The following is a 22562-nucleotide window of genomic DNA, read 5'->3' on the forward strand; positions in this document are numbered from 1 at the left end:
CACAGTGCCCAGTCGGACACAGATACACACCCACACACCAGCTGCACCCCCTACACCCTTACTTTTCAAGGTGTGTTTTGGGCAACAGACCTATCATTAAACCAGAGGAGCAAACCTTTTGTCGAAGGTAGCAGTACGTTTCCCATTACTTGGGGAAACCAGTGCAAGGCACCCAAAACCCTTCTCACCCAATTTTCACTGATGACCCTCAGGAGAACTGGCGAGGAAATTCCTTCTTCGATGTCATTGTCTGTGCAGGGGCTGAGACAAGCCAAGTTGGGAAGAAGACGTGACTGATACCTGACCTTTTGTGAGCAGAGGAAGTGGGAATCAGCACCCAAACGACCTTCTCAGTCTCAGCAGTGGCTCTGCTTCACCTCTCCTCCTACCAGTCACTTCAAGAGAGCACAAAAGCACAAATAAGGATGCAGACCCTGGACACCCTTGCTTACAAGCCTCACCTAAGCTCACAGCCCAACTGGAAAGCCTTGGTCTCAGGTGTTGTCAAACGGGAAACATCTGCAGTCAGTGAAGTTCATTAACAAAGGAAGAAGGAAGGAAAATTAAAACAGAGAATAGAGAGTACACATGGCTAATAAAGATTTTATGTGCCTGAGCACATAATGATAAACTTGATAGATGACATAAACAAACAAACAAACAAAAAAGGCAGCAAAGGAAACACAATGAGAAGCAGGATACACTGTGAGCAGGGGAAATCAGGAGGCCAAACCAGCTGTGGATACCGTATCTCCTAATCTTTACTCTTACTCCCATACACACACCAGCTCTGCACCATTTTCACCCTCTCTTTGGGAGCAAATGCCAGCACATGTAGGAATTAGACTTGCTAATGTCATCCAGCCAGTTCTCACGGTGAATGGGGGTTGCCTTTCTTACAGGGCTGGGACCACAGCTCCTTCCTTAGACCCTAGGATTCATAACCTCCAGAAATTTCATACCTCTGAGAGCTCTATGGTTGAGGGCTCAAATCATCCAAAAAGCCTGGTGGACAGAGAGACAGATCATACAATCAAACAATTCTTCAGGAAAATAGCCTAAAACGCAATCCCTCCCAAACTTGAGGGAGAGGTGGGGAAAAGAAAATGGAAATATGAATTCAAATCTCAGTGTCTAAATCTACACTTCTATGCTTTTCTCCAGCTGAAGAGATCTCAATCAAACCTTTTCTAAACCAAGGCAGCTGGTACAGTCACACAAATAACCGATCACACAGAACTTCGAGCTTTTAGATAAGATCTTGCAACAAGCTTCTGCAGGCCTAAGCTTTACTGCATCTGAGACATCTCAGCTAGCCCCTGAAATCTGGTTGTCCCAAATGCTTGCTGAACTTCACCCGTATTTCACTCTTAGCTCGTGCCTTGTCTACAACTACAGCATCCTAAGCCACCTCTCTGCTGCCCCAAACATGTGAAAGATTTTTCTGTAACACGTAGATTGCCCTGCAAAAGCTTATTACTGACTAGTAATAATTCTCCCTAAGTGGATGGAGTAAATTTATATGTAAGAAATATTATACTGCAGCCCTGCTCCCTGGCTCCAGTAAGGATTTCTGTCTCTGTGGGCTTGTCAGTCACTCTTTGCTGCTTCTACATAAACACCTCTAGGGGTGCAGAGGGAGTGATTTGTCTAAGACAAGTGAAAAACTTTTCAGCAGACATCCGATTGATACTTTTTTTTTTTTTACCTGTTTGCTCTGCCAATCATAGGTGATTTTCCTTTTTTTCTTTGCTCTGCTCGCAGCCACCAGGCTAAGCATCCTGCTGCCCTTCCTCAGGTCCCCATGCATGCTCATTTCAGTCCCGTTTGAGGGCTCTCACGTATCTTAGAAGAGCTCTCAGGCCAAGTTTTAAGGCTGCAGACTCCTGCCACCAGCTGTGATTAATCCAGCTGGCTTCACTCAGGTTTGGGTGAAGCTCCTGATTTCTTCCAGGCACGCTTAGCACAGCCACTTCCTTCACTTTGGAGCCCTCCTCACCCTTTCAGAACAAGACATCCAATTGCATGGTACTTGCCCCATAGCTGTGTTTTCAGCCTGGTGGAAGAAGGTTTACACCTTTGCTGGAGCCAGTGTGCAGGCTGCTCAAAGCTACTGCAAACTCTTGCAATTAACTTCCAGTCATCTCTTCTGAGACTTATTCACTTAGTAGGATTTATTGGGCTGCTCTCTTCCCCCTTCTTCCTACACAAACTGGCCAAGCTTGAAGAGGATATTAGTGCAAGAATGTCCCATGATCCCAGACTCAAGACTTCATCTTATTGACCAGGTCCCAAGAAGTGGCCATGAAAGGACTGTGTCTTTGTACTGTCTGACTATTGCACGACAGCCCTTTATCGATTACACGCAGCTACCAGCAAACAACTACAGAGCATTACGAACTCGACACCTATTATATCACAAATACTTGACATTTCTTTTGAGGAAGGAAACAGAAAGGCTCCATGGCAGCGTTTACAGCCACCTAATCATGTTACAATAGACACGTACTGATCATTGCCCCGGGGCTGCTCGAGTTAGTAGAAGACAATCTAAGTATTTCCAGTGAACTGAACAGACCTGCTATTGGGTCCTGCAATGCTTTTCACAGTCAAATTGGTATATTTATAAAACAGGCAGAATGACTGGAGAAATCTGTTTGGTTGACTGGAATCTGAAGTGGCATAAAACAAACAGATAAATTATCCCAGTGGACTTTCTTTCTGAGCCCCATGGAAACTCAAGGATCCATCAACCTAGAGCAAATGCAAAGAAGATACCGGGACTCTGGGTATCACTGGAAACCTCCATCAAGCATGTTAGCTCACCGAGAAGGAAATGGTACGTATGTGCCTTTTCTAGGTTATATTGCAAAAGGTAAAAATGCACGGGAAGGAAACCTGAAGACCACCATCGCTGCCCACTTCTCCGTCTTTTGGGTTTCGAGAAAGTTTGTGCCAGTGCTCACAGGGATAATTGCCTTCAGCCTCTCTCCTTCGACAGACTCGACTGATGGCATCCTGCTCTACGCAGATAAAACAGCAGGAAAAGCAGAGCAATGCAAAGTGAAGTCTGTCAAATTGGGCACTTACATCTTAAGAGGAGCTGTAACTTTTAATGACACAAAGGACAATGGCAATTCTGACGGAGATGATTTCTGTAGCTACAGTTTCAGGTGGTGAATTTATTGGCAGGAAGCAAGAGAATGAAGAAAGTTAAAAAGAACCTGATGAATAAAATCAGAGGAAAAAACAGTTTCCACATTACAGCTGAGGTGGGAAGTCATAAACCAGGGGAGATGAATAAAGAGAAACTGGGATAGCATTCATCGAAGATACTCCTGGAGTTGAAATTAGAATCATTTTCATTGTTATTGAAATTGCCTGTGATCTCAGGCAGATTAGCAGGAGATTGCAGGGAAGTTCAGAGGATACTTACAAGCGAGAAATTTTGCAGATGCCAAACTGCAGAGAACAGGCTGCGTAGCGAGTCCCACCTGAAGGCGAGATGGAAATTTCTGTTCTGGACTGCTCAATTTGTCTTTACTATGAGCAGCACATAAATAACTGTCTAGATTGTGTTAAAAGTTTGGTAAAAGGCTTTGTATTTGTGTGCATGCACTAATAGAGTAACTGGCATGGGGCAAAAATCACCATAATTTTTGTCACTTAAAAAAAAATCATCCATCCAGCTATCGGAGACACAGCATCAATTACACTCTGGCAACTGCAATGACTTGGACTTTCCATTGGTGGAAAGTTGCTCAAATAAACAATCCGGTGAATGATTATAGCTAAGCACAGTGACGGAAAACACCATCAGGTTGCAAATTACTCCGCAACAGGAAAAAAGTACTAAGTCATTAGATAATTTATTTGCAGTGAAAAAGTGGAGCTGTATCCGGCTTATATGGAGAACCAGCAATACAAATGAGCTGTGCCATCCAAAATTTGAAAAATGCTTGCACCATACTGCAGATGGGCTGAAACAAGGAGCTGGATCCCAAGGAGCAGCAGAGCTGATGCCGAGAGGAGACCCTGATTTCCTAAGGGACCACCGGCACGCAGACACACAACCATTGCCAGTGCAAGACAGAAATGCCACGACAAAACTCTCACTCATGGGAAGGACAAGACAAATACGTTACAGAAAACATTTTCTATAGGTGGTAACTCCACTCCATACTCAATGCAGTCACACCACGGCGAGGTTGAAGATGACTCGCCTTATTTTCTTCTTTTTTTTCTATAGGTGCTGCAGCTCTTCAACCAAAGCTCACTATTGGTTATCCCTAACTGGTAGCTGTCTACTCACAGCTACAGGAGTCTCTCCAGGCTTTGATACTGGAAATGGAAAAGCATCAAGATGCTGTAACCCCCACCCGAGTCATGTGTATTTCTCCCCCGCATAACCCCAGAGCACGCCTGTCCATAGCTGACACAACATTATCCTTGCCATCCTTTTGTGAAACTGCCTGGGGAGCTACTCCAGATCCGTCAGCCAGACAAGGCAGAGAAGCACAGAAGATGTGTCCAACTGTGGGCATCCTGGGCCCACATCAGATGATTCAGGATTGTGATGGCATTAGGAGCTCTGGATGCATACATGTGCTACGTGCCACACAAACTGATGCGTTTATAAGGCTCCTGGAACCAGGTCTGGGTCTGAAAGAGTCACTTCTCCACTAGCTGACAAGACAGAGACAACCCTGAGCCGCGCCCTGGCCCCTTTTCCATGGGTGCTCCGTATCTGCAGTCCCGTGATTGCTTTTCTCCCCTGAGAGCAGCAGTGGAGCTTTCCATAACAACATGACTCTGCACTTCTGTACGAACACTCCCTTTGTTTTGATATATGTCTCATTTTGTTCCTGACAATAGTTGTACCTCGTGTACCCTGGGGCCGAGGGAACCGAGGTCTGTATTACTTTGGTGATAATTTTTATGGCTCTATTACAATAGTTTTTTGGTTCAGACATGCCCAGTGCACAGGGACCAGGACTCCTTTCAAAAGGTTACACCTATGACAGATGGGCCTGCAGCTCAAACGGGGGATGCACAGCCCCATTCAGACATGGGCAAAATGTCTGCGTGTGCTTCACATTTGTTAAGCTCCTTTTAATATCAGGAGGGAAACCGAGCCCAGCTGGCAGCTTTCTGCTCTCTGTTCCCTTCCTGTCTGCTCTTGCCGCTGCCAATGCCGCCACGTCAAGGAGAAAGCCTCCTGGGGCAAGGGGAAGGGACCCAAGGACCTGTTCAGAAAGCTGATCCCTTTCACCTGAGTTTTCCCTACACTTGACTCTGCTGTTTCCTTCTTCATTCATGCCAAAAGATGGAAGAAGTTGGTCAGATCAGCTCTGTATGCTGATAAAATGCTGAATTTGTATCAGGGACGGATGTATGACATAACCAGACATCACCGGGGAGGAAAACTGCATCTTGGTCCCTTTCCTCTTTCCCTCACAACATACCCAGATCACGGCTGGGTATCACTCAGGCAGCTGGAAAAAATCACCCTGGCTGGGTCAGGGCAGTCAAGGGAAGGCGGAAGGCTTCCTGGGAGCTCCCCTGGGCAAATCCTTATCTGAAGTCAGCATCAAGCAAACTCCACTGAAGAGGATCTGGCTGGGACCAAACTTTACACCAGTGTAACATCCCAAAGGGCCACCTGAGATCCACGGAGCTGCAGCAGCTCATAGCAGCAGAGGACCTGCCCCCAGAATAAAGCAGCTCTTTACTTTTAGAGGACATTTTCCAAATTGTCCCATCAGCACTTTGCATGTAGGATGTTTACCATGGGGAAAGCAGCTCCCCTGAACCCAATGCACATGTATGCACAGCAGGGAAGGCTGATGTCCCGGGCTGCCCTCAATGAACAGGCCTGAAATCCCCCTTAACCCTGTGCTGGTGGCTGGAAACCTGGAAACATCTCACTGCCCTGGCAAAGGAGAGCTGGAATCAGTTCCTCGCTCAGGTCAGGAAGCCACAGGGCAAGGGGGATGTCTTCTTCTGCCACACATCACTGGCAACGGGAGCACAGGGATTCAGTGTGCAAGTTGGCTCCAGTGGTGAGCAACACTTTGGGGGAGAAGCAGAAGTTTTCATTCCTATTGCCATTGCTTAAACCATCAGCAGAAAAGGCAGCAGCCTCCGGGAGGTGTCTGGCCCACAGGGGATGTTATCACATTTAGTTCTGAGCACCAGGAGGGAAGGATGTGAAATGAAAATGGGTTTTATTCCCCAGTCAGGGTTTGAATAAGTTGTTTGTGATGAGAGGCTACACGGAGTTAACCCCCTGTCAAGAAGGTTTTCCTGCCCAGGATGACCACAGGCAACCAGACTGGGACGTGTCCTCCTTTGAGTAGCTGTTTCAAATCCTGATACTCTTCCAAGCAAGCTGAGTTTCTCATCATTCCCCCCAAGAATCTTCTCTCAACTGCACCACAGAACAAAGAGTAAGGAAGCCTAATGGCACGTGTATTTTTATTTTGCAACTAGATTGAGCATTGTCATTAGCTGACTTATCTAATTATAGTTTAAAAAACAATATCTAGGATAATTATCTAATTGAGAATTATTTCTAATGAATGCAACTCTGCATAAAGCACATTCTAGTAGCAACAAACACACACCTGCGCTTCCCCTTGCTCTGGTAGGGAATGGTTGCAGAAAAACGTCTCGCCCATCACTTGGCAACGTTTCTGCGGGCTACATCCTTACTCACAGGATGATGACCAGAGGACCTCATGCTCACCACCTCTAAAGAAACATCTTGGATTACATGGAGGGACATAGCTTGAGCAAGCCAAGGGACAAATGTGTCTCTCCTTTGCCTCCCTGAGCATATCTGGAAGCTATAATGTTGGTTTTACCTTCTCTGGGCATGCAGCTAGATATCCTCTCTCTCAGTAGCCCCAGCTCTCTGGACATGCCCCAGTTCTGGATGCAAGCAGCACTGACAGGCTGTTTCCTGGAGCAAAACTCTGAAAGCACAGCCACAGCATTGGCGGTACAAATGTTGGGCATGTGTTCATTCCTGGGTCATATTTACTGGAAAAATCCCAATCCCTTGGGTTTGCATGTACAGGCCAAATTCTGCATGGCCCCGAGGAATGATAGACTGTGATTAAAACAATTCCTGGTGATTCTGAATCGTGCTGATGCTTGAGCTTTGGGTCTCATCCATTTCAAAGGGGAGCTTCTGAGAGAACATGCTTGTAGCGCACCCAGTGCCAGCGAGCTGTGAGCTTTTGGGTTCTCCATATATCCCTGCAAGCTGGGGAAAACAACAGCATGGCTTTTTTGTAGCCAAATTCTCAATACAGCCCATTGTCTTTTACCTACTATAATAACATACTTGTGCATAATGTAATATATATGTTATAGAATCAGTAGCTAAGCACATAATACGATTTAAAAAATAGCTATCACTACAGATCGATATATGACATGCCTATCTATTTTAGCATGTTTTCTTGGTACGAATTACGACAGAAATACAGTAAGTCAGTAATTTCAGATTCCTTTGCGTAGACATTGTCACTGTAATTTTGCCAGGAGGGAGATAATAAATCATACTTTTCCATCTGACTGATGTTCTGTTTCCCCTGTCTGATTTCAATGGCTGTGTGCTATCTTGTGAGCTGGCATTGTTCATGGTTCCTTTTATTAAAGCGCAGGCACGTTATTGAAATTTCTTTTGTATTATGATTTTCTAGCCGTATGTGAAATTGCAGAACACACAAGAAGGGAAAAAAAATGCCCCATTTGTTTGAGTCATAATAGGAAAAAGAAACAAACTGCTGTACACATCTTGGAGAGGAAAAAGCTAATATTAAAATATGGGCCCCATGCTAGCTTGGGTTCGTAATCAGTGTCTTGTAATTTATGAGCGAAGTTCTAAAAACTACTAGTGATTTGGATCACTGGTTATGTGCTACCACAAGGTTTTACTAATGCTTGTTCTTGCAGTTATTAGCCTGCGACTATCTGAGCATTTGCTAAGATGCACCAGGAAAATGAACACATAGCAGAGAGGAGAAAGCTCAGGAAGAAACTCTTTTTTTTTTTTTTTTGGTGGCCTAATGAAGCTTCTCGGATGGAAGGAGTTGTGCCTCTGCTACGAAGTGCAGAAGCCACCCTGCAATTCACCTGGGAAGGGCTCCAGGGTGGGTGCAGCGATCACGTCTTATGACACATGTGGCTAAAATTCCCCTTTACCACCCACCCTGAGCACCTTGTGGCTGCTGTGGCATGAGGACAGACATCCCCAAAGCATCCCAGGCACTTCCTGCCCTTACCTGCCCTTGCACTTGAGGGCTGCAGCTGCCTCCTGCTGCTCACCTAGCAGCACTGTCCCATCAGAAATGCCCTGGGAGCATCCCAGTGGCTTCATTCCTGTTTGACAAGGCTGCACTCCCTGGCGGCGTAAGCAGTGGTCAGGGCACGGCTGTGGTTTGTACCACTTAATTTCTACTTCTGGCACGGTTGCTGGGTGGGGAATCGCTTTTTGTCTTCACCGCCTCCTTTCATCCAGCAGCAGAATGGCCACGCTGCATTTCAGGGGCTGAGCGATGCTGGGAGAGCAGCTGAAGGAGCTCGTGCCTCTGCTAACACCTTTTGATGAAGGGTATTATTTTGTTAAGTTATATTAAGATAATTGCATTAATAAAACATTTTTTTAAAGAGCATTAACCAAGGAGAAGGAGGTGCTGCTATTCCAAAGTACAGGTTTCCATAATGAGCTGAGAATTAGTATATGATAATGCTATGCTTATACAGTCCCTCATTTATTTTGGATCCTGATTATACCCCAAAGATCCCTGCTAGAGCTGTGATCCCTACTGTGCAAAGTGCTGTTCAAGAAGACATAAAGTCAGTGAGATACAGGAGCCCTGGCTGAAGGATTACAGGTGATACGCAGACAAAGATACAGTGGAAGGAAACAACATGACAGAAAAATACAGGAGAACTCCAGGTGTGAAACCCTGTCTCTTTTCAAGTCAGTGGCGAGTTTGCCCTAGGATGAAGCTAAATATTGCCAGGAAGGCAAAGCTGTGATGCCAAGACCTCTCCCTTTCCCTCCCAAGGATAACTCACCCAAAGCCCTGCCAGGCAAACGGAGATATTTTAATGTCTGTGGCCACAAATCTTCTGCTGTTGACTTTGAGAACCATGACACCATGCTACAGAAAATCATGTCACGGGGAGCTGCTGTCCTGCAAGGACATGGAGCAGCTCCCAGCTGCTTGGTCTGAAATGAAGAGAACCTTTCAAGACATCAGCTTGACGATCTCTTGTGAACTCACGTTTTGCCACGTATTCCTGTAGGTCCGTAGAGGTTAGTCTGGACATGCCTATATTCAGTGATGAGAGACCAGGAACTTCAGAGGTGATTATGGACAGACCAAACGGACAAGCTAAACATTTACAAAAGGCTCCCAACTGTGGCTACGAATATACCATAACCCCCGCCATAAATTGTATTTATTAACCCGGGTAGGCACGTGCTTTTCTGCCTGTAAGTTATGCAGCAGTGTAAAAACTAATCAGCACTTAGGAAAACTGTTGTCTCACTGACATTTGCACGATTTCTCCATCAGCTGCCAATGAACATTCATCACACTGGCGGTACGCTGTCTCCTTTACTTTACATAAGCTGCTGTCTGGGAACATTCATTTAACACACAACCATGTGCGCTCCCAATAACCAAGACCGCTCTCTGATTTATTTGCTTATTTTCTCTCCCCGGGAAGAAAGGGGAGGGTTGGCAACCTCTCCGAAAGATCTCTGCTTTACAGGCGAGTGCGGAGCGCTTGGGACTTGGACCTTAACCTCCAGCACAGAAATCAAAACAGAAGCAAGCTGCTAAGTGACCCTGAGAGTCCCCACCAGATCTCTCTGGGGAAAGCAGCCGGACCGCCTGAGCCTTGCAGCATCCCTCACGCTGACCCCAAAGCCGCCCATCACCCCGTGTTCGCTCTGAGAGGGACTGGAGGAGACCCAGGAGGCCGGATTTGAGGCCAGCAAGGAGAGAAGTGGAAAATGAGGTTGGGAAAGAGACGGATGGAGCCCTCTAAAAGCAAACAGCCCTCCCCTTTGGCTGCAGCCTCAGCAGAAGTCACGGATAAGTCTCAGGCAAACCGAGGGGATGAGGCAGGCTCCATATGGGCAGCTGGAGCCCAAAGCCCTCAGAGATCTCCTAGGACCCATCACAGAGCTGTGGAGATCCTACACGGGGTTACTAAGCCATCTGTAAGGGACACAAGGTTTTACAAAGCACACAGAAAGACTCCTAACAGCTTTAGATTTACAACTGAAGTTCAGTTCAGCATTTCATTCGTACGTGTTAATGATTTAGGGGCACAAGCATAAACATTTGGACAGCTGTCGGAGCTAGATGGCTTGTTGTCATGTTTATTTTTTGTGCTTATGATTGCTATGAGTCAAAAAGATTAGAGGTCCAAAATCAGCCCACTAGAAGGAAGCTAAATATTCAGGAAATAGGTCTTTAGAGCTACCCTTTTACCAAGAGGTAGTCACAGTTATGGTCAGTGGTAAGAAAATAAAAGGATTAAATTGCATTTGGATTTCTCATCCCAATCCTAAACAGAAACCTAAAAACAAGATGGCAAAATTCTCCCAAATGGAAACCTCTCAAAAATTTTGATTTCCCAAAGAAAACACAATCCTAATTTGTGCAAAGATCAGGCAGCTGAAATTTCCATATGATGACTCAGTCCTGGTAGTATTAATAGAGCAAGCATGGATGTTTGTATGCACACACACACAGACACACACTTGCAAAAGGTTTTTAAATGAAAGTTAATTTCAGCTGTAGCTAAGCAATGAAGAGCACTTCTATGGATGATGATTCAAAACCTACATATTAGCAAAAGCAAATTGTAGGTGAAAGGGTTACAAGCCCACAAAAAATGGTGACCGTCTCCACTGGAAGCAGTCTGTTTTTGAGTCAGAATGACTGGGAAAGCCTCTCTTCTTTGGCAAAGACGGAGCTCTGTGTGTGTGGAATGGGTTTGAGAAAGTCTGCAGACCTTATAAATCCAACAGGGTGAGAGAAGAGCAGAACTCAGCCTATAAAACCTATGGACTGCTCTGGATTTCTTCTGTAGAGGTGGCAGGTAAAAGCTCAGGTACTCGGCTCTGGTGAGGCTGCACCTTGAGTCCTGTGTTCAGCTTTGGGCCCCCCAGTACCAGAAGAACATCAAGGCCCTGGAGCGTGTCCGGAGAAGGACAACGAAGCTGGTGAAGGGTCTGGAGCACAAGTCCTGTGAGGGGGGAACTGGGGGTGTTTGGTCTGGAGAAGAGAAGGCTCAGGGCAGACCTTATTGCTCTCTACAGCTACCTGAAAGGAAGGTGTGGGGAGCTGCGGGCCAGCCTCTTCTCACAGGTAACTAGTGATAGGACTAGAGGGAATGGCCTCAAGTTGTGCCAGGGGAGGTTCAGGTTGGAAATGAGGAGACATTTCTTCTCAGAAAGAGCAGTCAGGCATTGGGACGGGTTGCCCAGGGAGGTGGTGGAGTCACCATCCCTGGGGGTGTTCAAGAAAAGGTTGGACGTGGTGCTTAGTGGGTGACATTGGTGGTAGGGGGATGGTTGGACCAGGTGATCTTGGAGGTCTTTTCTGACCTTAATGATTCTAGGATTCTATTATCTGTGTTCTATTGAAGCAAACAGCAAAATCCCCAGATGCTTCAATGAAGTCAAGGTTTGGCTTTACAGCAGCAATTTCCTGAATCTTGGAATTTCTTCCTTTCCTACAGCATTTATAAACTCAGAGTTCATGGGTACTCCTTTTCGTTTTTTCTTTCCTTTTTTTTTTTTTTTTCAAAACACCCCTGGAAGTGCACAGCAATTTCCTATTGCCTGAATCTCTAGGAGGAAAAGAGTTTCAATGTTTGTTCTAGGTAAACACATAGATTTCCAAAAAATCAGTTTATGCCCTGTTGCACAAGGTATCAAGCTCTGTAAAACACAGGTCCAGATCAAAAGCTCGACTGTGAAGTGAGTTAAATATGAAGGACCTCACATGAGTCCTACATGAAGGCTACCACATGCGAGAATGATGTGCCCCCATCTACTGTGCCTTTTTCTGGGGACACTGGAGCTTTGCTTTCCACACAACACCCCGCAGTTGCTGAACACAACAAACTCTGAATCAGACAGCTCTAACTCCCCTTAATAGCCTTTCTCCCCTAAATTCTGTTTCTCTGCCCTTTAATCCATTAACGAGCGGGATTATTTCTTTCAGAAAACGTGATAAATACTTCTGTACTTTTTTTCACATGTTAGAGATACTTTAATGAAAAGATCCATCTCATTGTTCTCCCAGTGCTTTCCTAAAATCTCACCAAAACAACTCCTGATAGCTTTCACGTAAGGACCTGAGCACGTGCCAGGTGCGGGACACTTCCCCACTAACAAATCAAGACTACTCGAGCATGATATTTGTGGGGTGAAGCTGGGCTGGTCTTCACAGGGCAATAACCTGTGATTCAAGCAGTTCACAAGATCAGCATCTTCATGTTCCTCTGCAAAGCAGAGAACAAGTTGAGCTGGGTGGCCCTTGAGGATACAATCCTCATCTATTTGTTTTGTGCCTAAGACTCTAGACTGTCTTGATCACACTGAGTGATTCCAGCTACAGACAGACAGAAAAAGATGAACACAAACCATATATAATTGAAGAAAGAAAATGAATACTACCTTCACTGAAAAAAAGAAAAATACCTGGGAAAAAGGGATTTGTAATCTATGTTATGAGAATCTGTGAAGCATTAAGACCTATATGGAAGTATTTTCATTGTCAGAAAAGAAAATAAATTTGCAAGTGTATAATGAGATTGGGCATACAGCCATGAAGAGTTATAGGCTGTTTTTAATTAAGGAGGTATGAATTTTAAAGCCACGTGACCTGGGAGCACAAACTCGTGTATACCTATTGCCTTTACACACCCTGTACTTCATTGTGAAATACTGTTTTCCTTAGCAGAATTGAAAACATGTAATCAAACTTACTAGAGTGAGAGATGTAGGTTGTGTAAAGGGTAATGGCTTTTGAAAATCTGGTCTTATTTTCAAGATACATTCCAGAAGGATTTCTTCACAACTTTCCTAATAGGCACTCTAATATTATAATTAAACTCCCTGCTTCTCTGTACCTGAGATGGTCATCTGCCTAGAAATTCATCTTCTGCCATTCTAGACAGCTTTACCACAGCTGCAATGCAAATATTAAATACAGCTTGCAACCTACTTACTTGCTTTCTCATATAGTTATGAATCACAACTCTCAGTACCATGCCATCATTTTTTGTTATCCAAATTGGAAAGGGGGTTCCTAAAAAGCACCCAGCATTTTGGTTTACCACCATTTTTACAGACACCACCAGCGGTCCAACTTGATTCATGCTGAGCAAAGAGGGAGGTTGAGGAGCAACTTTGGAAGGCTAGCATTTTGCTCTGGGACTTTCCACTCATCACTGGCCCTCACTGAGTTCACGTGAGGCTGGAGGTGGCAGCTTTCACATCAGCCTGACCTACATCACAGCTAAAAAGACCTTTGCTTTTATCTCTGATCAACAGCAATAAGCAAATACTGAGTGCCTTTGAGAGTCCCCAACAAGTCCTGTATCATACTAATATTAAATACTGAAGTAAGTGTTTCATACCTTAAATTCCTCCAAGATTTTGTAATTTTTTCCATGATATTCACAAAAGTTTTTCACTTCTTTACATTCTGGACAGCATCCATTGTGTTCCACTTTTGTACACTTTGGGTGGATTTTAGGGCATTCTGGTTGATCACAAACAGGTCCATCCTCAGTACAGACACAGGGACAGTTGGAATGTCCCGGGAAAAAACGTTCTCCCAGTTTGTACACAAAGCCACTGTCATCCACGCAGCCCTTCCCTCGGTAGTCATCAAAGATCAGGTTGTCATTACTGGAGGTCTGGTCCCCTTCATCGGCAGGGTAGTCTTCATGATTGATGGCAGCTGGAGTCACCAAACCAGGGATTACCAACAGAAGTATCCAGGCTTCGTGGATATGTAGAGCCATCCCCCTCCTCGGCTTCTCCATGGGGTCTCAATGCCAGAGAGAAACAGCTGCTTCCATAAGGAGACCAGTGTGGTGGTCTGAAAACAAATATTTTTAAGTGAGAACAAACTCAAAATACTGAGGGATATTGACTACTAAAGACCATTCTTTCAACCACCACCAAAAATAAATCAGTGCTTACAAAACCATGCAGATAACTATCTCTGTTTCATTTGAAATAAGCCTCTCCTCAATTATTTGTAATGAGACTAAAGCACATGACATACATAAATTAGGCACACATGTGTAAGCATATGCCCACAAAATACCCCTATACAAATGGTGGCTCAGAGGAATCACCTGATTTTTATTTTCTTCATTTGTGCAGTTGAGTTTTCTGCTGCACCAGAAGTTAAAGTACCTGCCTGAAACTGCAGATTCGAGGGATCTGAACCCAAGTTTAAGCACGGTTTTAACCTCCCACTGTAGCCACTGTCCCTATGTATTACGAAGAGGCTAGCTGGGCTACCAGCATCGCCCAGCCTGCGGCAGGTCCATATAATCCTGGCAGAAAGCACGATGTAATCCACCTTCCCCATCATTCAGCATTTTAGGAATTCGCAGGGAGAAATGCTGAGAGCAGGATGATGTTAAATGCCTGCGTAGCGCGTGGAGCCGCTGAAATGTGTCTGTCTGCCTAGGCTGGAGCCTTTGGAAAACTTGGGGAGTGATGCAGCACGGGCCGACCTTTGGAGAGCTTGGCTCAAGTGGCGGAGCCATGGAGCAACCCGGGGAGGCAGAAGCTTTGCATCGCCCCCGGGGAGAACCAGTGCCAAGAGCAGGCTCGGTGCCTGCGCCTTGGGTGCGCGATTGGCTGCCCGTGGTGCCACATCACTGCCACCAGCGCGCCGTCCTTCCTACCCGCCAGCCAGCAGCCAGCACAGCGCTAGCAGGAGCATGGTTCCTGACCTATCTGAGAACTGGGCGAAGTATTGCAGGAAACTTTTCGATGAGATATGAGCCTTATGGGGAGGGAGGGTGATGGAGGGAGTTGCTGGCACTCACCAGAAAGGGCTTGTTTGGATGTGTGTGGCACTGCTTCTCGTCCTCCCCTCTCAGTGTGCAGACAGGCACACGCACCGTACACAAACATGCATTAGCCTGCACACACAGGAGAACACGTCCTCCCCCTCCACCCCCCAAGGAGGCATTTTTTCTGTATTGGGATTTTTGGTGGACTGCAGATTTTCAGCAATTAGTTCTCCTTAACTGAAGGAAAAAAGCAGCAGCAGCAGCAGCAGGAGCAGGAGAAGGCTTTAATCCTAGAGAAGCAGCTAAGGGATCCTGTTGACAAAGCAGTTTTTCCAAAGCCACAACAGAGGGAGACACCGGATATTACACAAGCTTTATCAAATTCAAAAGACATCTTCTTAATTGAAGGACTAGCTCCTTTCCCTTCACAAGGGCTATGCACCCTCTTACAACTATCAGCAATATCTATCATAACGTGTTGTTTGGGAATCAGGCAATTCATGCAGCTGCAGCTGCTCTACCCATCGCCACAGCAGGGAATCTTGCCTACCTAAATGCTACAGGTAGCTTGCAATATTGCAGATTGGTGGGTACTTAGGGGGAAAAAAATCAAAAAGCAGGAGCAACTGAAGTAATTAATGTCTGAGGAATTGTGAAACAATCAAGGCAATGTGCTGAAGTGTGATGAAGAAGCTCTCCGAATTAAAAAAAAAAAGTTCTCTGAAGATCATAAATATTTTTTTTATTTTGCTACAGCCTGTAGTCATCTGAGACGTCCCACAGCAACTCACAGGCACTCAGCTCAGCGCCGATCCTGGAAATCAGACAGACTGCAGACGCCTCGTACGGACAGATTTCAACAAGTAAACAAATGCTGCTTTGCTCAGAATTAGTTTACAGCTGAACTTTCTCATCATTTCTCATCATGAGAGAGGCCAGGATCGTAGGTAAGTCTCTGAGTAAAAGGTTTCCATCCACCTTCCCTCGCCCCGAGTGAATAATTTACACTTACCTAATCAGGCTCGATCTGAAAGCTGAAAGGGGTCACAGGCCAACATGGACTAAAAGGTTAGACACAGATTAGTGAAAGCAGTTCCTCCTAATCACATTTTCAGTGTTGACTCACGGACAATCCCTTTTCCTCCACCTCCCATCGCCAAACACAGGAAAGCAGCAGCCCAGCAACCACGACATGAGAATTAAGCTTTAACCCAGTGTTCAGGATTCAAAGCGAGCAGCGGCGAGGCGGTCCAGAGGCAGGGATGCCGCGGAGAAACCCCGATGCCAGCAGCACAGTCATCGCGGCGAACTTGGGCTGGATTTCCTCAGGTCTTGAGTGGAGGGGGGCGGCGGGAGGTGGGGGGGAGAGAGAAAAAAATATATATATATCCCCTCCCTATGCCCAGCGGATCTCTTGCGGTTCAGGATTTGCCACAGCGGGGGAAGGAGGGGGGAGAAGAGCGGGGAGGGGGCTGGTTAGGCAGTAGGCAGGCAGGGGGAGGGCGGAGGAGCCCCGCGACCGGCGGGCCCCGCTCCCCTGCGGGGACTCCCCAGCCCGAGGGACGGGCATGGCTGCACCGCGCAGCTCTGCAACCCTTATTATTATTATTAATAATAATAATTATTATTTTTCTTTTCTTTTTTCAGGGAAAAAAATAATAAAAAAGAGGGAATGGGAAAAAACAATGATAATCCAGCTGCGGAGCGCTCAGGCTGTGCTGCGTGCAGCCCCCGCGCCCCGCGGTCTTTCCATGGGTGGCCCCGCTACCATCAGCGCCGCGCTCCCCAACTCGGCCTCCTTCCTGCCCCGGTGGAGGCCGGAGCGTTTGCTGCATCAAAAATCCCACCTTGCTGCATTATTAAAACTTCACGTCTTCCCGCAGGCTGGAATTGGAAACGGGGAGCCGAGCGCTGGTGGCTCTGGTGGTGTTACGCTCAAAATCGATCTCCTTGCAATTCGGCTGCTCTGTCATTAGGCGTCATTGTAAAGCTATTTCTGCAGGAGCAACCAAACGAGAGCTGCTGGATGTTCGGAAAAACAGGCAGCGTAAAGAGGAAGAAACCAGGGATTTTATTCGGATAAAATGCAGAATAATACTCCTCTCAGGCACTTATGCTCCCTGAAAACATTAACTACGGAAACACTTCACTAAGCCCTCTCTGCAACGCTGTCAAATCATTTCCCCCCCCGTAAATCCACGAGGTTAAGGTTACGTGAAAACAGCACGCTGGTCCTCAGGTCCAGAGGCAAAGCGTACCGTCAGCACCCCCCGAAAGCAGCCGCCCTGCCTTGTGATCGAAGGCAACGCTGTGCACTTCTTCCTCGCTGTGGCCCCGCAGGCTGGAGAGCTGTCCCAGCTCCAGGTACAGCACCTTCACGGATCCATCGCCGCTCGCCACAGCCACGGTGCGACCTGAAATTCAGAGCAAAGTTACCGAGGTTTGTAAAGGCAGCAGTGAGAGAGCGGTGCTGGAAGTTTGGGGCTCGCCACTTTAAAGACGAGCCAGGTTTTGTGTGCTCCTGTTGTCGGAGATAAATGATGGGAAAGTTGGATAGATCAATGGTAATGAGATTGGGTTTTGGAGTGATTAAGTGAATCTGGAGACCTGGGCACGCTACTCATTAGGCGCAGAGCTATTCTACCTGGATTTGGATGCAATTATTTAGGGCCAGATTCCGACATGCAGGCTGAGCAGCAGATGTTCTGCTGATAGCTGGAGGTGTCAGAATCAGACCACAATATTACGTTGCTTTTCTTGTACAGCACTGCAATGAAGGAAAGGGCAGGTTTCTAGCCGAGTTCCAGGGAGGTCAGGCTTCTAGCTGAACTGACTGCCTTGCTCCCTGAGAGCCTTAAGGAAAAGCCAACCCAAATTAAATTTGGATAGAACTAGGTCTAACAGTAGAAAAATATAAAACTGGAAAAGGTTTTAAAGAGTTCCCAGCTTCCATGTGCTTATTTACGAACCAAACGGACTCAGTTTTCATCGCCCTCAATGGGGCAGAAAGTGTTTATAAGTTGATTGTCTTTCTGCTTAAATAACAGCACAGGTAACAGCTGGTAAGCGATACGTTTGAAGCACTTTTATTTATCCAGCCACCAGATACACACTCTCTCCTTTAAGAAATTAACTATAATAGTCATGAGTTTCACGTACAGAAAAAAGGAAAAAAAAAGGAAGGATCAATACATTCATTTCAGAGCAGATGTGGTCCTCCCAACAAAGAGATCCTTGCATTCTAGTCATGATCTTGGGCAAATACCTTTTTCTATTAGGAGCAAGTTCAATATAACTTCCAAATGATTACAGCTCTTTTTATGTATCAGTATTTTCTCTCCGAAAGCAAAGACATCACCAGCAGACGAATAATTAATATTGACACTGACAAAGTCAACTGGACACTAAGGCCATCATTTTGGGGAAGATTATGAAAAATGGGAGAGATTCGGGCCATTTTTAGTCATCCAAGTTATTTGCCAAGGGGCCAATGGGAACACATTACACATCAGAAGTCCTCACAATTTTCATCATGTGCAAGCCATAGGGACTTGGGCATGACTACATGATGTATAATTTATCCCAGGAATATATTGTCTGTCCTTCCATCCAAACTAACTCTTAACAACGATATTCAAGACCCACTGGCTCCACCCGTGAAGTAAACGAATGCCATTTCACCATTTATGAAAGCAAAGGCAGAGTCTAAACCAGCTAAAAAATGCACTGAGAATATTTAATCACGCGTTATGCTTAGCGTGGCCATGGATATCTGTGCGAGAAAGAGAACTAGAAGGTAGAGCTAACCATGATAAATATGCCCTATTTGCAAACCTTTATAACTACCCGGCTTCTTCGTCTAGAACAAAGCCTGACACAGCAAAGATCTGTAGGATGGATTAGAGTGTCCAAAGCAGCAGATGTGAATATTTATTATAAACTCTCTTCCAGCAAGTCTTTGCTGACAGAAGCATTGCATATGGATTTCACTTGCAGCCAGACTCTCCAGGCAGTCGCTGGGATGACTTCTCCAGGAGCCAAATAAATGCCATTTCGCCTGGAGCCCTGACACTGGAACAGCTGGGCAGGGGGTTAATGTCACTTTCAGCTTCTTCAGACCCGTAACGAACGCGCTCGTTAAAAAGAGAGAGGGACAGTAGCTGCACAAGGTGCACCAGCAAACCGCTCGTGCCTCCCCGCGCCGGGGAAAGGGTTGAGGTTTTCGGGGCAGCCCTGGTGAGGATTGAGTCATTTCACGCACAGTTAGTGCCAGCCACGCCACGACGTGCTACGGCTGCCGACTACGAGCACAGCAGCTTCCCTGCTCTCTGTAGCAGAAGGATGCACAAGGCAATGCCTGCGAGAGGGGAGGGGAAGGCGTAAAATGAGAACATCTCATTTCTGTCACCCTTTATGTCAACGCTGATCTACACGCTCGTAACAATTTGCTCATTATAATGTAAATTTACTCCCTCCTTCCTTCCAAAAGGAGATGTTTCTTTTCGGAAAGAGGGAACAAATTGTGTTTTATTGCTCTTTCAAAATGTTCTCCAATTAGGAAGCCAAACAAAACCTATTACATAATTGTCATGCAAAGCCCTGTTTTTATGAAGGACACTCGCCTGCCAACAAAGGCACTTTGATATAACACTCAGAGGAAGACAAAAGCCTGGAGCTATTTTTTTCTTCATACACCTTAGGACGAATTGTCAGGTGGGGCAGGTCTGGGCAAATTCACTGAACTCAGCAATTATGCTGAATTATACTGAAATGAGCAGTTTCTGGTTAGAAGACGCAAAGCTCCAAAGAATGAGACCTCGAGATCTCACAGCCTTTAGATCTCAAACTCAAGGTTTGAAAGACCTCAAACTCACAAGGTTTCAATGTCTCAAGACCTCAAACTCACAAGAAGCTGCCCCAGATGGGCAACCCAGGGAGCAAAAACGAAGCTTGGCTCTGGCTGGCCCCACGCCCGTCCTGAGCTCTTACTTCTTCCTCAAACTGGCAGACAGGAGTGATGACAAAGCACATCTCCACGCCAAAGAGACACTACAGTAGCAGCCTCTGTACTAATTACAGCTAATTTGCTGTTGCCCATTGCTAGAACGTAGGCACTAATTTTTCTGATGTACCCCTATTACATCCTTAGAATAACATAAGCTCTGACCATCTGGTCATCTGCTTCAGAAAGGATGCAGTGAGTTAGGAAAGGTAGAGAGAATGGCAACAAAAGCAATGAGAGGTACGAACAACTTCTGTGCAAGCAATCACTAAGAGGGATGACTTACCCTGAAAAAAAAATACTGTATGCTAAAATGTATGTCTTGTAACAGTCACATTTCTTCTGGGACATGACTGAACTCCCTCTGAGTGACCCATGCCTTTCAGCTCCTCTTTATTTTCCTAGCATTTCAGTAAGGTACGGCTGCAGGTTTCCAGCCCCAGCATCCTACAGAGAACAGTCTCTGTTCCCCGTCTCCCACGCACCGCCTCGCCATGCTGCCGCTTCCAGCCTGGCAATGGCCTTTGTTGCAGGCATTGATTAATTGCTAATGCAGTTCCGCTGTTTGGGCCGGAAATATACTCGTACCTTATAACAACAGTAAAAATCACCCCTGCCCTTTTAGAAAAGTATTTCTGATATTAAAGACATATCCCGATGCTGTTTTGAGACCAGAACTGAACCTAAAATCAATTAGTACCTCAAATGATGTGGTTACTGCTATCACACGTACCCCGCTGTGGGGAACAGGGTAATTACGATGAATTTATCTTGTATGGACATCTGGCCCAGCCAATTTTTCCAAATGTACATCAAATTATGGAACAAAGAAAGGCCATAGCCTTTAAGTACCAAAAGCAAGAATCTGAAAAAAACAACAAAAAAAGTAATTTTGCTGGAGTCTCCACATTGACCTAAACATGTGAGCTTAAATCAAAGTTACTGCACTGCCTGAGGCTCGGTTATGTTACATATAACAAGCAACACACTTTTTCTTGTCTGTGAGGAACTTTGCGTACCTCTGGTGCCATGTAAATACCAAAGCCTCATATGTAAACACAATATGAAATCCATCTCCTAATTTGAACTAGGGGCTAAGTGTAAAATAGGGCTGGTGCATTGAAACTATTGAATTTAATTTGTGACTGCGTTTCTTCAGACCACAAAACCAGACAAGATTAATTTGCTGGGTTGATAGAACCAAATTACCTGGGGTGGAGGTAGGAAGACCTCTGCTTGTCCAACAACAGCTTGACAATTTATATTCCATAAGATCCTAATGGAAATCACAGCCGTGATTACCATCTTCTTTGTAAAATGAATTTTGAGTGAAACCTTGCCAAGACAAGGTTAAGCAGTGCTCCCCTTGTTTGTGTGTTCAAACAGCTGGAAGCAAGGCCATCTTCGGACTAGCAAAGTGGAGCAAGCAGACCAGGTTAGAGCTGTTAGGCTCTGGCGGCCAATAGATGCTGTTGGCTGCAGCCTTAAGATTTCACCTGAAAACAAACAAGCCACAACCATGGGGGCTGTCATGCAGCTCGTTTCTCCAACAGCTGGATGCAGAGCTGACTTTGGAGGGCAGCTAGCAGATAACACCTGCTGGCTGGCTCCCAGTACACATGACTCCTGCTGCGGTTCACCACATGCACGCTTCCACATCTGTCCAGAAGGCAACCAAAGGTCTCATTGGCAAGCCCTTCAGGGCAACAGTTACCCTGAAGCGTTAAGCTTTTCTTCAGGCAAACCAACTGACAAACCACGTAACATCCAATGACCAAATTCTCTGGAAATTCCTGTTTTGGCAGACAAGTTCCTCACGTTTCTAGAGGGTTTTAGCAGCTCAGTGGTTAATAAAATAGAATTGCAACAAAGTCACCAACGCCACAGCTTACTGTAGCATGTTAGGCTCAGACACTCATTCTGATAACTAGCACTGTTCGCTGTCTCAGAACATTTTTTTTTTCCATAGACTCATCAGATAACATTAACTCTTGTTCAGCTACAAAACAGAATGAGGAAAGTGAAAAGAAAGAAAATTCACCTGTCTGCAGCAGCAGCTTTTACACCTGGAGTAAGGGATGCTGGATTTGGGCAACTGCTTCTAATAAAGGCAGGGCCATTATTTTAGGCTTCTTTGTAAATAATTCAGATGTAGTAACTCCGCCAATTTAAAAATACTCACACTGCCTAACCATAAGCAAAGCATTCATCTTCAAAGACAAGCCCTGTAATTCCTTTTTTCATTAAAATTATGATCTTGCATGGATTTAAGAAATTCTGCTTATCATAACTGCATAGGGAAGCCTGAGACCATTAGTGATGGCAGAGATGAAAAAACGTATCAAAGAAAGAAAGAACAGCTTTCATCAATAGGGAAATGATTTTTATACACATCAGAACCAATTTAAAGAATTGTCTGGAATCAATTTAGATAGACAGAAATGCTTCTCAGCATTTATTACCTGTGGAGGGA

The 22562-nt window shown here is 45.5% G+C and overlaps 2 protein-coding genes across 8 annotated transcripts in view; both read right to left on the reverse strand.

The window, feature by feature from the left end:
- The window catches only part of VWC2L (von Willebrand factor C domain containing 2 like), a 41186-nt gene extending 24233 nt beyond the window's left edge, over positions 1-16953 (reverse strand). For 4 of the 6 annotated variants that reach the window (XM_083841617.1, XM_083841622.1, XM_083841620.1 and 1 more), the window contains exons 1-2: positions 14258-14370; positions 13687-14153 (exon numbers count right to left, since the gene is read on the reverse strand). In XM_083841617.1, the coding sequence (XP_083697743.1) occupies positions 13687-14097 (411 nt within the window). In that variant the 5' untranslated portion in view covers positions 14098-14153; positions 14258-14370. Of the gene's footprint in view, positions 1-13686; positions 14154-14257; positions 14371-16099; positions 16239-16934 lie in introns of those variants that run through there. The other 2 variants (XM_083841619.1, XM_083841618.1) reach the window with 2 other exon arrangements.
- The window catches only part of SPAG16 (sperm associated antigen 16), a 399263-nt gene continuing 393654 nt past the window's right edge, over positions 16954-22562 (reverse strand). The window contains exons 18-19 of one of the 2 annotated variants that reach the window (XM_083841616.1): positions 17346-17501; positions 16954-17083 (exon numbers count right to left, since the gene is read on the reverse strand). In XM_083841616.1, coding sequence (XP_083697742.1) covers positions 17067-17083; positions 17346-17501 — 173 coding nt within the window. In that variant the 3' untranslated portion in view covers positions 16954-17066. Of the gene's footprint in view, positions 17084-17137; positions 17502-22562 lie in introns of those variants that run through there. The other variant, XM_083841615.1, reaches the window with a different exon arrangement.

Source organism: Anser anser (assembly GCF_964211835.1).
Source record: "Anser anser genome assembly, chromosome: 6".
NCBI classification, from domain to species: domain Eukaryota; kingdom Metazoa; phylum Chordata; class Aves; order Anseriformes; family Anatidae; genus Anser; species Anser anser.